General features: G+C 42.2%; 1 protein-coding gene across 2 annotated transcripts in view; it reads right to left on the bottom strand.

Annotated features, from left to right (window-relative positions):
* Nucleotides 1-14,669, bottom strand: part of LOC147123248 (ubiquitin-protein ligase E3A-like) — a 51,531-nt gene extending 36,862 nt beyond the window's left edge. The window contains exons 1-3 of one of the 2 annotated variants that reach the window (XM_085969788.1): nucleotides 14,468-14,669; nucleotides 9,946-10,265; nucleotides 6,580-7,799 (exon numbers count right to left, since the gene is read on the bottom strand). In XM_085969788.1, the coding sequence (XP_085825914.1) occupies nucleotides 6,580-7,799; nucleotides 9,946-10,265; nucleotides 14,468-14,532 (1,605 nt within the window). In that variant the 5' untranslated portion in view covers nucleotides 14,533-14,669. The remainder of the gene's footprint in view (nucleotides 1-6,579; nucleotides 7,800-9,945; nucleotides 10,266-14,467) is intronic. The other variant, XM_085969778.1, reaches the window with a different exon arrangement.
* Nucleotides 14,670-15,245: the final 576 nt, after the last annotated feature.

Raw genomic sequence — 15,245 nt, 5'->3', positions numbered from 1 at the left:
CATTTTGATGTGGAGGAAAAGCATGGCCAGCAGAAAACCCTGGTCACATAACTATTTTAGTTGGCAAGGCCAATCTCAGTGTAAGGTTTCAGAATCTGCAGCACTCATATCTGCAGTTGTCACGGATCTCCATATCCACTGATTCCCCAAGTCCAAAAATCTATATCTCAACCTTAAATATACTCAAAGGCTCATAGAAACATAGAAGATAGGAGCAGGAGTAGGCCATTCGGCCCCTCGAGCCTGCTCCGCCATTCAATGAGATCATGGCTGATCATCCAAACTCAGTACCCTGTCCCCGCCTTCTCCCCATATCCCTTTAGCCTTAAGAAATATCTCCAACTCTTTCTTGAATATATTTAATGAACTGGCCTCCACCGCCCTCTGTGGCAGAGAATTCCACAGGTTCACCACTCTCTGGGTGAAGAAATTCCTCCTCATTTCAGTCCTAAATGGCTTACCCCTTATCCTTAGACTATGACCCCTGGTTCTGGACTCCCCGGCCATCATAAACATCCTTCCTGCATCTTGTCTGTCCAGGCCTGACAGAATTTTATATGTTTCGATGAGATCCCCTCTCAATCTTCTAAACTCCAGTGAGTATAAGCCCAATCGACACAATCTCTCCTCATAAGTCATTCCTGCCATCCCAGGTATCAGCCTGGTGAATCTTCGCTGTACTCCTTCCATGGCAAGAACGTCCTTCCTCAGGTAAGGCGACCAAAACTGCACACAATATTCAAGGTGCGGTCTCACCAAGGCCCTGTACAACTGTAGCAAGACATCCTTGTTCCTGTACTCGAACCCTCTTGCTACGAAGGCCAACATACCATTTGCCTTCTTAACCGCCTGCTGTACCTGCATGCTTACCTTCAGCGACTGGTGCACAAGAACACCCAGGTCTCTCTGCACTTCCCCTTCTCCCAATCTATTGCCATTCAAATAATAATCTGCCTTCCTGTTTTTGCCACCAAAGTGGATAACCTCACATTTATCCACATTATAGTGCGTTTGCCATGTTTCTGCCCAATCACCCAAACTGTCCAAATCGTACTGGAGTTTCACGACATCCTCCTCACAGCATACCCTCCCACCCAGCTTTGTGTCGTCTGCAAATTTGGAGATATTACATCCAATTCCCTCGTCCAGATCATTAATATATATTGTGAACAGCTGGGGTCCTGGGACCGGTCCTTGCGGTACCCCACTAGTCACTGCCTGCCACTCTGAAAACGACCCGTTTATTCCAACTCTTTGCTTTCTGTCCGCCAACCAGTTCTCTATCCAAGTCAATACCGTGCCCCCAATCCCATGTGCCTTAATTTTGCACGCTAATCTCTTGTGCAGGACCTTATCGAAAGCCTTCTGAAAATCCAAATACACCACATCCACTGGTTCTCCCTTATCTATTTTACCAGTTACATCCTCAAAAAATTCCAGTAGATTAGTAAAGCATGATTTACCTTTTGTAAATCCATGTTGACTTTGTCTGATCCTGTCACTGCTTTCCAAGTGCTCTGCTATTACATCTTTTATAATGGACTCTAGCATTTTCCCCACTACCGATGTCAGGCTTACCGGTCTATAATTCCCCGCTTTTTCTCTACCACCTTTTTTTTTTTTTGGAGTAGTGGGGTAACATTAGCTACCCTCCAATCCATGGGTACTGTTCCAGAGTCTATCGAGTTCTGGAAGATGACCAGCAATGCATCGACTATTTCTAGGGCCACTTCCTTAAGTACCCTGGGATGTAGATTATCAGGCCCTGGGGATTTATCGGCCTTCAGTCCCATCAATTTTCCTAACACCATTTCCCTACAAATACTGATTTCTTTCAGTTCCACCCTTTCATCAGACCCTATGTTCCCCGGTATTTCTGGGAGGTTATTTGTGTCCTCCTTTGTGAAGAGAGAACCAAAATATATGTATTTAGTTGGTCAGCCATTTCTTTGTTCCCCATTATAAATTCCCCTGGTTCTGACTGCAAGGGACCTACGCTTGACTTCACCAACCTTTTTCTCTTCACATATCTATAAAAGCTTTTACAGTCAGTTTTTATGTTCCCTGCAAGCTTACTCTCATTCTATTTTCCCTTTCTTAATTAATCCCTTTGTCCTCCTTTGTTGAATCCTAAACTGCTCCCAATCCTCAGGATTATTGCTTTTTCTGGCCAATTTATATGTCCTCTCCTTGGATCTTATGCTATCCCTAATTTACCTTGTTAGCCACGGTTGAGTCACCTTTTTTGTTTTATTTTTATGCCAAACTGGGATGAACAAATTCTGTAGTTCATCCACGAGGTCTTTGAATGTTTGCCATTGCCTATCCACCGTCAACCCTTTGAGTGCCATTCCCCAATCAATCCTACCCAACTCGCTCCTCAGACCATCGTAGTTTCCTTTATTTAAATTGAGAACCCTAGTCTCTGAGTCAACTACTTCATTCTCCATCTTAATGAAGAAGTCGATCATATTATGATCGCTCCGACCCAAGGGGCCTCGTACAACAAGATTGCTAATTAATCCTTTCTCGTTACATAATACCCAGTCTAAGATGGCCTGATCTCTGGTTGGTTCCTCGACATATTGGTCCAGGAAACCATCCCGTAAACACTCCAGGAATTCCTCCTCCACAATATTGTTGCTAATTTGGTTGGCCCAATCTATATGTAGATTAAAGTCACCCATGATGACTGCTGTGCCCTTATTGCACGCTTCTTTAATTTCCCTTTTAATGCCATCCCCAACCTCCGCCTTACTGTTTGGAGGTCTATATACCATCCCCACTAATGTTTTTTTCCCCCCCATAGTATTTCTCAATTCTACCCATACAGATTCCACATCATCAGAGCTAATATCCACAGCCCTCTGGGGCAGAGAATTCCAAAGATTCACATCCCCGAGTGCAGAAATTCCTCCTCATCTCGGTCGTTAAATGGCCGACCCCTTATCCTGAGACTATGCCCCCTAGCTCTAGACACTCCAGCCAGGGGAAACAACCTCTCAGCTTCTACCCTGTCAATCCCCTTCAGAATCTTGTATGTTTCAATGAGATCACCTCTCCTTCTAAATTCCAGAGCGTATAAGCCCATTCTACACAATCTCTCATAGGACAGCCCTCGCATCCCAGGAATCAATCTAGTGAAACTTTGTTGCACCACCTCCGAGGCAAATATATCCTTCCTTAGTTAAGGAGACCAAAACTGTGCACAGTACTCCAGGTGTGGTCTCACCAAGGTCCAGTACAATTATAGCAAGACTTCCTTACTCTTATACTCCAACCCCCTTGCAATAAAGGCCAACATGCCATTTGCCTTCCTTACTGCTAGCTATACCTGCATGCTAGCTTTGTGTTTCTTGCACGAGGACACCCAAATCTCTCTGAACATCAACATTTGAAAGTTTCTCACCATTTAAAAAATGGTTTTTCTATTCTTCCTACCAAAGTGAATAACCTCACATTTCCCCTACATTATACTGCATCTGCCACCTTACTGCCCACTCACTTAGTCTATCTATATTCATTTGCAGACTTTGTGTTCTCCTCACAGCTTAGTGTCTCACCATATTTGAATCGTCAGCAATCTTGGATAAATTACACTTGGTCCCTTCATCTAGGTCATTAATATAGATTATAAATAGCTGAAGCCCCAACACTGATCCTTGCAGCACACCACTAGTTACAGCCTGCCCACCTCAAATAGATCAGTTTATCCCTACTCTCTGTTTACCAATCCTCTATCCATGCTACTATATTACCCCAACCCCATGAGCCCTAATTTTGTGTAATAACCTTTTATTATGTGGCACCTTATCAAATGCCTTTTGGAAATCCAAATATACTCGATCCACTGGTTCCCGTTTATCTACCTCCTTTCTTGAATAGCAGCGTCACATTTACGACCTTCCAATCCGCTGGGACCGTATTTCCCCCTTCACCTCTCCATCCCTCCCCAAAGCTGGTAATTAAATAACTGATAAATGCAGGTTTAAACATTAGGCAGATGCCAGGAACACCTCAGGAATGGCATGGTAAAAAAAACTATTTTTTAAAAATCGAAGAGTAGAAGGGTTTTGACCCGAAACATTGACTTTATTTCTCTCTCCGCGGATTTTGCCTGGCCTGTTGAGTTTTTCCAGAGTTTTCTGTTATTTTGGATTTCCAGCATCCGCAGTATTTTGCTATCCTCTTAACCTTTTGTGTTAAATATGGCCTTAGTTTTTCAGACTAGGTATATCTTTATCTCTGGCAACACCGCAGTAAAAGCAGACTTTCTTTGTTTCAATATCCTAAAATCCCGATGTCTTGTATAGATTCAGTATCATCTTGCTTTTGTACTCAATGTCCCTACATATAAAACCAGAATCCCATCTGCCTTTTTTAACCTGCAATCCTGTTTTAAAGATTTGTGTATAAGCAGCCCTAACTCATTCAGTCCTCTGCTCCATTGAGAATTTTACTTTTGATAAGGTCCCACATAAGAGATTAGCGTGCAAAATTAAGGCACATGGGATTGGGGCATGGTATTGACTTGGATAGAGAACTGGTTGGTGGACAGAAAGCAAAGAGTTGGAATAAACGGGTCATTTTCTGAGTGGCAGGCAGTGACTAGTGGGGTACCGCAAGGACCGGTCCTAGGACCCCAGCTGTTCACAATATATATTAATGATCTGGACGAGGGAATTGGATGTAATGTCTCCAAATTTGCAGATGGCACAAAGCTGGGTGGGAGGATATGCTCTGAGGAGGATGTTGTGAAACTCCAGTACGATTTGGACAGGTTGGGTGATTGGGCAGAAACATGGCAAACGCACTATAATGTGGATAAATGTGAGGTTATCCACTTTGGTGGCAAAAACAGGAAGGCAGATTATTATTTGAATGGCAATAGATTGGGAGAAGGGGAAGTGCAGAGACCTGGGTGTTCTTGTGCACCAGTCGCTGAAGGTAAGCATGCAGGTGCAGCAGGCGGTTAAGAAGGCAAATGGTATGTTGGCCTTCGTAGCAAGAGGGTTCGAGAACAGGAACAAGGATGTCTTGCTACAGTTGTACAAGGCCTTGGTGAGACCGTACCTTGAGTATTGTGTGCAGTTTTGGTCGCCTTACCTGAGGAAGGACGTTCTTGCCATGGAAGGAGTGCAGCGAAGATTCACCAGGCTGATACCTGGGATGGCAGGAATGACCTATGAGGAGAGATTGTGTCGATTGGGCTTATACTCACTGGAGTTTAGAAGATTGAGGTGTGATCTCATCGAAACCTATAAAATTCTGTCAGGCCTGGACAGACTAGATGCAGGAAGGATCTTTCTAATGGCTAGGGAGTCCAGAACCAGGGGTCATAGTCTAAGGATAAGGGGTAGGACATTTAGGACTGAAATGAGGAGGAATTTCTTCACCCAGAGAGTGGTGAACCTGTGGAATTCTCTGCCACAGAGGGCGGTGGAGGCCAGTTCATGAAATATATTCAAGAAAGAGTTGGATATATTTCTTAAGGCTAAAGGGATCAAGGGATATGGGGAGAAGGCAGGGACAGGGTACTGAATTTGGATGATCAGCCATGATCTCATTGAATGGCGGAGCAGGCTCGAGGGGCCGAATGGCCTACTCCTGCTCCTATCTTCTGTGTTTCTATGTTTACCATTCAGGGTATATTTCCAATCTGATTTTTTTCTCCAAATGTGATACTTCACTTTTACCAATGTTGAACTGCATTTGTACATACCTGTCCACTTCTTCTGCAGTCTCCCATATCTTTCTCACTGTTTGCTGGGTTCTAATTCAGAATTACCAGCAAATTTTGAGATTACCTATATCCATGTCTAAATTGTTTGTTTATGTATATGGGGAAGAGTGGTCTGTGCCCAGATCCCTGGGGCACAGCACCAACAACATCTCATCAATCTGAGAAACAGCCATCCACTTCTATTTTCTATCTTTCAGCCACCCCTCTACCATTAAAATCATGGGCCTTAATCTTGACAAGTTTATGTAATACTCATCAAAGGCTTTTTCAAAGCTCATATCTACCACAGTCACTGCATTCCCTTTGTCTATCTATACACTCTAATTTCCACAGAAAATTGCATGAAATTAGCCAGACAGGACCTGTCCTTGAAAAATCCATGTTGATATCCCTGATTAGTAAATACTTTTCTAAGTGCTCACTGTTGCCCCTTATGATTTCTTAGCAATTTTCCTACTACTGGCATAAAGCTAACGAGGCTATCGTTATCTGGCTTATGCCTGTCCTCTATGAACAAGAATATAACTTGCACCATCCTTTAGCTCTCTGGAGAAACTGCTATAGATAATTTTTGAAAATTATGGTTAGGAACTCTGCTTTTTCATCACTAACCAAAATTATAATTGATGATACTGGCCCGAAGAATAGAAGGAATAACAATAAAAGCACGAGTTTCATTGAAAAAAACCCGCACGAGTTTCATTGAAAAAAACCCGACTGTGTAACAGTTTAACACCTGTTGAGCATTCTAAGCTAAACCTATTATCCATTGCACCTAAAAGAATGATTCACAGAATAATACAGAAGATCTCAACAAGAAAAATATTGGTACATACCCGTACAAGAGCATCATCAATGATATGATCACGTCTTACTTTCAGTCGTAGATAAGGTTGAACTTGCTGTCCTTGTACCAAGTTGTACAGCACAGTTATACGTCGTTCACTGAACATTCGAATTCTGTTGTCATAATAGAGGCCTTGGCTTTTAGTATAGGGGGTAAGAAGGAATGGACAGGTCAAGAAAGAAAACTTCTTCTCACTGTCTACTTTAAAAAATATGTAGTCTTTATCCATTGCAAGAACATTATTTAATGATTCGTTAACAAATTCCTCATAAGTTATCACTGGTCGACAGCAGTCAATAGCCCTAAAATTAAGCTCTTTCTCCAAGGGGTCCACCCGGGGACCCTTCTTGTAACGGGTGTCCTCGAGCAAAAGGTTCTGATGCAAATTCCCTTCACTGGCTTCTTGTGAGGAATCTTCATCGTCATTCTCTATGGTCAACATGCCGCCCAGCAAATTTGCATAGTACACCAATTTTAGACATTTGGCTGCTGCAACTACAATATCATCTTCATTTACCAAATTTCGACAACTATAATCATTGCTTATAACTTTGTATGTGATAAGCTGCTGAAAGACCTCAAGCATTCTGCGGATATCACTGGAGCTGTATGTTGACCACAGATGGATCAATTTGGCTTGTGCTGACAAAGGAAGCTTGCACATTGCTTTGCAGAACATTGGTAAGGCTCCTTCCAGATACTCAGGACTGTGTAGGTTGTGATTTTCCATGACGATTATGAACAGGTTTAGGTAGTTTGAATCTCTGGTGTATGCATTGTGATAACTTAATTCACATTCCATATCAGGTGATAGATACATCAACGCATTAATCAGTGCAGTTTCTATCCGGTTATGTTCCAGTAGTTTTTTGTAGACCTCCCGAACAGATTTGACATCAACAGTTAATCCTTCGGGCTTAAATGATTGCCCAGGGCAATCACAAGGTTTCTGTTGAGAGCAGCAAGGTGCTGAATGATCACATCCAGCTACTGCTAGCATTTCAGCACCTTTTTCCAAATTACCCAGAGTAGTTTCTGGTAGACAGTTCAAGCAATTTCTCTGCATCTCAGGTTTCCTAAAGCTCTTAACCAGCGTTTCCGCACTGGAGAATATCCGGCCGATAACACGCACCAGTGGTGAGAAGTCTCCGGTTTCATTGCATACACTTAGAATTTCATCCACTTTTTCTTCTGTAAGGTAGTTTATGTCTAGCAATAGAAAGTCAGTTATTCAGACAATAAGGCACATAATTGAAACAACTTTCTCTTCCCCACCCATCAAGATAAATAACATTACAAATTTGCACCAAAACGAACAAGTTGTTCTACTTTGTAATCAAGCTAATTCAATTTCTAGACATATCCCACTATTACCAAAAGCTGTTGTCAGACTAGGCCAGTCAGTAAGTAAGAGTTACCATTGGCCATACGATGGAGCAAAAAACACTTAGCGTCTCAGTTCACTGAGCTCCAAACCTAAAAAAAATGACAAATGAAAATTTGCAAACATAGCTTTATAAAGAATGCCCTTTTGGTTAATCTTGGTGCTGTGAAATTTGAAATAGACTCATAGTACCTTTTACAATATTTTTTTTTTTTAATTCATTTTTTTTCCTAATAATGCCAGGCAATTAAATCAAATCAAGGTCATCAGGAGCGCTACTTTGGAAGCTAACTTAAAAACTGGGGATACAGCAATAGGCATAAGCACAAAACCTGGGCGAGCTACAAAACATATGAAGCATTACACAATGCAACTACCACCTGTAAATTTAAATTTAAAGCCAGTAAATCATGCAAAAGAATCCATTGCTTCAACCCCTCTCCAGGGAGCACATGAACAGATGAAGTGACAAGTTCAGTTTGAAAGAAAAGACACTCCGGGTGCAGGAACTTCCAAGTGTACTTACTTCCAGAAATGCTCCATGTGGTAGAATGTAAAAAAGAAACCAACCTGTTTGGAAAAGTTTATTTCAAGGACTTCTCCAGAGTTCAGAACATCTACTGCATAAACATTTCAACAGCACTCAGGAATGGAGGTCAAAAATGTATTTTCAGCAATATTATAGAATTAGTTAATCATATGAATTTTTTTTAGAAAATGTCTTATGAAAATGTGCTTTTAAGTTTACAATTAAGAGTTCTGACTAACCATTCCTCAATTACAATGCCTCTACTGTGCTCTTGCACTTAATTCCTGCCAAAGTTAAAAGATGAAAGTTTTTGCCCCGAAATTTGATTAGTTTCTTACAAAAACATTTTTGAAGGAAACATTACCACATATGAAATTCTACAATAACCTAACCATGGGAAAAACAAGTAGATTTGGTATTTTGTCATCTCATGGAGTAACAATGCTGCAGACAAATACTACCAAAACAACACAATGATGTTGGTTACCCAGCAGCTGTAGCAATAGCATTACACTTTGAAAAAATCTTTTTAAATGCAAAGGAGCTAGAATTATCCCTGGATACTAACTATGAACCAGCTCTTGGCCAAAATAATAGTGATGGAGTATCAACGTCTTAGATAATTAAACTCATACCTGTCTTATAACAAAATGACAACAACAACTTGCATGTATATAGTGTCTGTAACATAGAAAAACATCCCAAGATGCTTCACAAAGGCATAGTCTGGCAAAATTGCACGCTGGGACAAAGAAGTGGTGGCCTAAAGCTTAGTCAAAGAACTGGATTTTAAGAAAGCAATAGAGAGGTGGAGGGGGTTTGAGGGGGAAGGTGTGGGCTCTAATTGGCTGAATATTGCAGCTAGGCTTAATGATTAGCCATGATCTTATTGAATGGTGGAGCAGGCTCAAGGGGCCATATGGCCTACTCCTGGCTCCGATTTCTTATGAATACACAGCTTCCAATAGTGGAGTGACGGAAAGGAGAATGCACAAAAGGCCAGAGTCTGAGGAATGGAGAAGGGGGTTGTTAAGGTTGGAGCAGATTACAGAGATAGGGACAGGCAAGGGCATGAAGGGATTTAAACATGAGGATGGGAATTTTAAATTTAAGATGTTGGGGGAACCAGGAGCCAATGCAAGTCAGCAAGGTCAGGGGGAGGAGAATAGCGACGTTAGCACCCAGCAGGCACGGTGGGTGGTAATGTCAGAAAGAGAGGAGGATGGTGCAGTTGGAGTTGCTGCTCATAAAGAAGCAGCAACGGTTGCCTCAATGAGTTCTTCGGAGAGACAAACAAGAGTACATTTAAAACTAATTTTGATTTAGTATTTGATTATCTCATTGAATAGCAATGCTTTAAAATAAGCAATACAGTAACTAAAGTTAAAAACCCACAACTTTGTCAATTAATATTTACCCTACAAGTAAAAACAGGGCCTTACTTTGAAAGTTGTCCTGTTGCTGTTTCTTACTACAGATCACATCAAAGTCACCCTCAACAGCCTTGTAGTTTTTATGCTTGTACTCGTCATGTGAAACATTTTGGGAAAGCAAAGATCTTGGCTTCTTAGTGGGCCAAGCTGCGCATAGCTCTGCCCTGGTCCGATACAACTCCAGAGCTCTGGCTGCAGCTCGATTATTGTCCAACTGCTTGAAACCTGGGCAGGAAGCACAGTTCTCATTGGCACAGACCTCATTTCCACAGCCTTTTGTTAACTGACAGTAGTAACTTTCAATCAATTGCTTGGCAGCTTCTCGCTTCCTACAAGAAATAAAAAAAGTGATGTAGATCAATGTTAAAGTCTCAACTTCAGTGGAAATATATTAAGGTTTCCGAACATCTACTTGTGGGCTAACTTTTCATGTAAACAAGTATTCTCTGACTTCAGTACACAGACAACGGTTCACTACTAATTAATATTAGGTTTATATATTATAATTAAAATCAAATTTCTCAAGTTGCATTAAGCCTAGCTGCAATTATGCAAGTTAGAGCCTAGGTTTCACACTGGGATCCAAGAGGCCATCAGATTTCTATATATTTTGTATTGGTTCAATTATTAAGATTGTTATTTCTGTTGCCATATACTAATTAAAAATAATAGCACTGTTTACTTTGCAGAAGTTGGGACAAATGGACCACAAGTGTGTCAATATTTGCAGAAGAGTACCCCACATAAGGAAATAAGAAAATAAGAGTTACAGGCATTTACCTGAAAATTGATTGCAAAATATCAAACTTTAATAATCAATGCAAATGCTCTATCTAGAAAACTCTGAAGCTGAATAGCACAGGCAATAATTACCACCATTTTGATCAGCACAATATAAAGGAAGGTAAATCCTGTTGCACAGCAATGTGGAACACTGGTGTCTACCCATGAGTTAGATGCCGAACTCAGCTGTGCAGAGAGGTTTCAAATAAAGACCTTAGATTATTTCTCAAAGCGAGAAAGAGGGAAAAAAGTTGTCATCCTCAACCACCTGCGCACATCATCTAGTTTCTGGTGTTGCAGCATCAATAGTAAGGGTCTAGAAAATTGTGCCTAAAAGGAAATCTAAAGTTTTTTTTTTGCATTTGTGTACTGCTGAATTAGACTTCCTATTGAAACTGGATTATTGTTCCATAGATTTCATATTGTATATAAAAGGTGAAGAATCTAACATACAAGACTCAAAACATTTCTATAAAGGGTGGAGGGAAGTACTCTACACCTTTAAATTTATCTGATTCTGGCTTCTGGTCTATTAGCTTTTCAATTAACAGAAATACCTAGAAATGACAACAACCCCCGAACCAGATTTTAATTTGATTTGTTCAGTTTACATTAAAAGTTTTGGTTTAAGTTACAGTTTTGGGGGCACTTGCTTCCTTGTTAATGGTGATGACACCCGTCATTGGTTAAAGTAATCAACCAATAAGAAACAGAAATGACAACACGGAAACAGGCCCTTCAGGCCAACCAGTCCATGTTGGCATTTACCCTCCACACTAGTAAAATAGTTCTAATCATATTTCTCATATCCCTTCAACCCTTTCCCCTCATCCACAAGAAGACATTTTACAAATTCTAACCAGTATTTTAAGAAAAACATGTTTTATAAATCAACTAAAAAGGTCATAAGCTGTTAAATAAACTTCAATGGCAGGTACAACTGAAATCTCCTGCAAATCAGATAACCAACTAACAAATTTATTGGAAACAAATTGTTCATCCCACAAGACAATTTTACATAATTTCTTTCCTGAACATTTCTGTTCCTTGTAATTGTGGGCTAGACAAGTGTTCTGCTCACAAATCCTCTTCAAATGAACAGCTGACTCACCTCACCAATTAAAACATTTAGTTTTGACAACTGCAGAACTACTAATTCTGTGCTTTAGAAAAGATAGCCATCACTAGAGGTTACAGCACCTTAATTCATGGTGGACCAATAACAGTAAGCGAGACCATGCTTTTTTTGTCTGTACTTATGATAACATATACTCACTGGAGTTTAGAAGATTGAGAGGGGATCGCATCGAAACCTATAAAATTCTGTCAGGCCTGGACAGACTAGGTGCAGGAAGGATGTTTCTGATGGCCGGGGAGTCCAGAACCAGGGGTCATAGTCTAAGGAGTAAGCCATTTAGGGCTGAAATGAGGAGGAATTTCTTCACCCAGAGAGTGGTGAACCTGTGGAATTCTCTGCCAGAGGGTGGTGGAGGCCAGTTCATTGAATATATTCAAGAAAGAGTTGGATATATTTCTTAAGGCTAAAGGAATCAAGGGATATGGGGAGAAGGCAGGGACAGGGTACTGAATTTGGATGATCCGCCATGATCTCATTGAATGGCGGAGCAGGCTCGAAGGGCCTACTCCTGCTCCTATCTTCTATGTTTCTATGACATCAGAACACAGCTTTGCAATGAATTCAACTTCAAAGATTCCCAAAACAAGCAGGAAAAAGTAAACAATAAGAGCATCAGAAAGGATAAGAGAACCAGTGAAGGGGCAGGGAAACGAGGAGAGTGTTTGTTTAAAACCTCTCATTTCTCACAACCATGTTATGTTTTAAATTTTATTTTTTCAGCAGTCCTTCATTCCTTCCCACGCTTACCGGTGGGAATTAAATGTGAGAGCCTAATAATGACTATAAATATGAAAGAAATTTGTTTGCAGGAATCTTCAGTGCAAGTTTTGCCAAGACCACTGCCTTCATCAAAAAGCGTTTGGAAGAAAAACATACCAAAATCTCAATGACCCACTGACTTGAAATCAAATTATTTTTGTAAAGTGGACACAGACCAAAGCTTTCAGTCAACATTGTTTAAAACTCATGCAACACACATTGTTTGCATCCTACTAATTGAAACATCGCTGTTTAGGACTATTTGGATGTGTTTTGGACAAATACTACTATTCTAGCCATCCCAGTATAAACAATAATGATTAGGTGAAGGGGGAATATTCACTTGCTTAGGTACTTAAATTTTAATTCGGCATTATTTTAGAGGTAGCGCACTTGCATCGGAGTTAGAAGGTCCCACTCCAGGGTCTTGAATACATAATCTAGGCTGGCACTTCAGTGCAGCATCGAGGGAGAGCTGTGCTGTTGGAGGTGCCAGCTTTCAGATGAGACAATGGCCTGGAAATTACGGTTGGAGGCTTGCTGCCCGCGTATGCCTCTGAACAGCAAGAAAACTCCGTACTTACCTGATGACTCCGCAGCTTCGGACTCTTGCGGTCCTGGGCCTGCAGGCATACACCTGTGTAAAAGCCCATGGATCCCAGCAGCTCATGCGGTTCGCAAGCGTCCCTGGGATCACGTGGGCCAGGCCAACCATTGACAAAGGGGGATTCCTATTATGCTTATCCCCATAAGCATAATAGAAATCACCTAATAAATACAATTTCACATCACTGAAATAAAAATAAATGATCACAGGTTCAAAATTAATTAAAATACCATTTAATTAAACATTTAAAATAAAAATTTATTTTGAAAAATAAATTTAAACATTAACTGGACAAACTTGACCCTAACTAATTTTAAATGGAAGTGAATATTTAAGTCACTAAAAAAAATACTTTAACATTTATTTAAACCATTACGCTTGTAAAAGGCGGCCACCTGCATTTACCAGGCGTAAGGGTTTGGTGGGTATTTGCTGGGCAGTAGTTGGACAAATGGCCCAGCTCTGCGCCAGCAAAAAAGTGCATTTCCAGCGGATGGGTACGACCTGTCAAGGAGAAACTTGACAGATTGCAAGTTCCAGGAATTCGCACAAGCGCATAAAATGCGGTAACCAGGAACCTGCAGGGCACTTACGACGGTCACAGGCCCCGTAAAATCCAGGCCATTAAACCAAGGCCCCCATCTTCCCCCTCAGGTGGGCGTAAAAGATCCCATGGCACTATTTGAAGAGCCGTTTTTACCTCTGGCCAATATTTATACCTCAACCAACTTTTTGCACTGCAGTGATAAAAGTGCTGTATAAAATACAAGCTTTTTCTTTCTGGTAACGAAGGTCTTTTAAGAGTGCTCTTTGGGATGTTTGTGATTAGACAAGATCTGTTGTGCATAACCACAAGCTTGCGCACATTGAAAAGGGGAATACTGAACTCATTATTTCTTAATTAATTTGACTCCTTTTCACATCTCGTTACGTGTCGAGAAAGCAAAGACGCCGCCACGTCTTCCGGGTTTACTAATTTTCACTGAACAGGCGCCGCAATAACGCGGACATGACTGCGCCTAGTTGCCAGCAGCCTGGAAACTCCTAGGTTTCCGCAACAAGAAAGTAAAACAATCTTGCGCTTCAGACGCTCAGACCTCGTCCGTTTTAAACCAAAGCCTGCCCACCCAGGCCGCAACAAACGCGGCTGTGTTTGAAGCCCCGCCTGGGCCGGACGGGCTCTGCGTGCTCGATTTCAGGCACTGTCCCCGGTCGGTTAAAGCCCGGCCCGGCTACAGACTCACCGCTTGAGACTCGCCGGGAAAGGCGCGAGCAGCGTGACGGGGGCGTTGGTGTCAGGGGAAGTCATGCGAGGCCGGGGAGCGACACGGCAAGCAACAATGCCAAGAGCCGACAACGGCCGTGTTCACCGTAAACATCCGACACCTTCCCAGCCCCGCGGCCGCACAGCCCCACCCCTCTCCGCAACTTCCGGCCGCACAGCCCCGCCTCCTCTCCGCAACTTCCGGCGGGACAACCCCGCCTGCAACTTCCGGGCGCTCTGAGGTGCTGTTCCTGGAGCTTCATTGGAACAGTGTAAGAGATGGAGTGGTCCGAGTGGGAGTGGAGCGGAGAATTAAAGTGACAGGCGACTGGAAGCTTGGGGTCACCCTTGCGGACTGAACGGAGGCGTTCCGCAAAGCGATCACCCAATCTGCGTTTGGTCTCCCCAATGTAGAGGAGCCCGCATTGTGAGCAGCGAAGACAGTATATTAAATTGTAAGAAGTATAAGTAAATTGCTGTTTCACCTGGCAGGAGTATTTGGGGCCCTGGACAGTGGGAAGGGAGGAGGTAAAAGGGCAGGTGTTGCATCTCCTGCGCTTGCACGTGAAGGTGCCAGGCGAAGGGGAAGGGCGAGGGGTGTTGGGGGTGATAGAGGAGTGGACCTGGGTGTCACGGAGGGAGTGGTCCCTTCGGAATGCTGAAAGGGGAAGATTTGTTTGGTGGTGGGATCATGCTGGAGGTGGTGGAAATGGCGGAGAATGATTTGTTGAATGTGGAGGCTGGTGGGATGAAAGGTG

Source organism: Somniosus microcephalus, chromosome 2 (genome assembly GCF_052327205.1).
Source record: "Somniosus microcephalus isolate GS21.2 chromosome 2, FLI_Smic_1.0, whole genome shotgun sequence".
NCBI classification, from domain to species: Eukaryota; Metazoa; Chordata; class Chondrichthyes; order Squaliformes; family Somniosidae; genus Somniosus; species Somniosus microcephalus.
The sequence above is the reverse complement of the archived record's forward strand: the minus strand, read 5'-3'. Positions and strand labels throughout refer to the sequence as shown.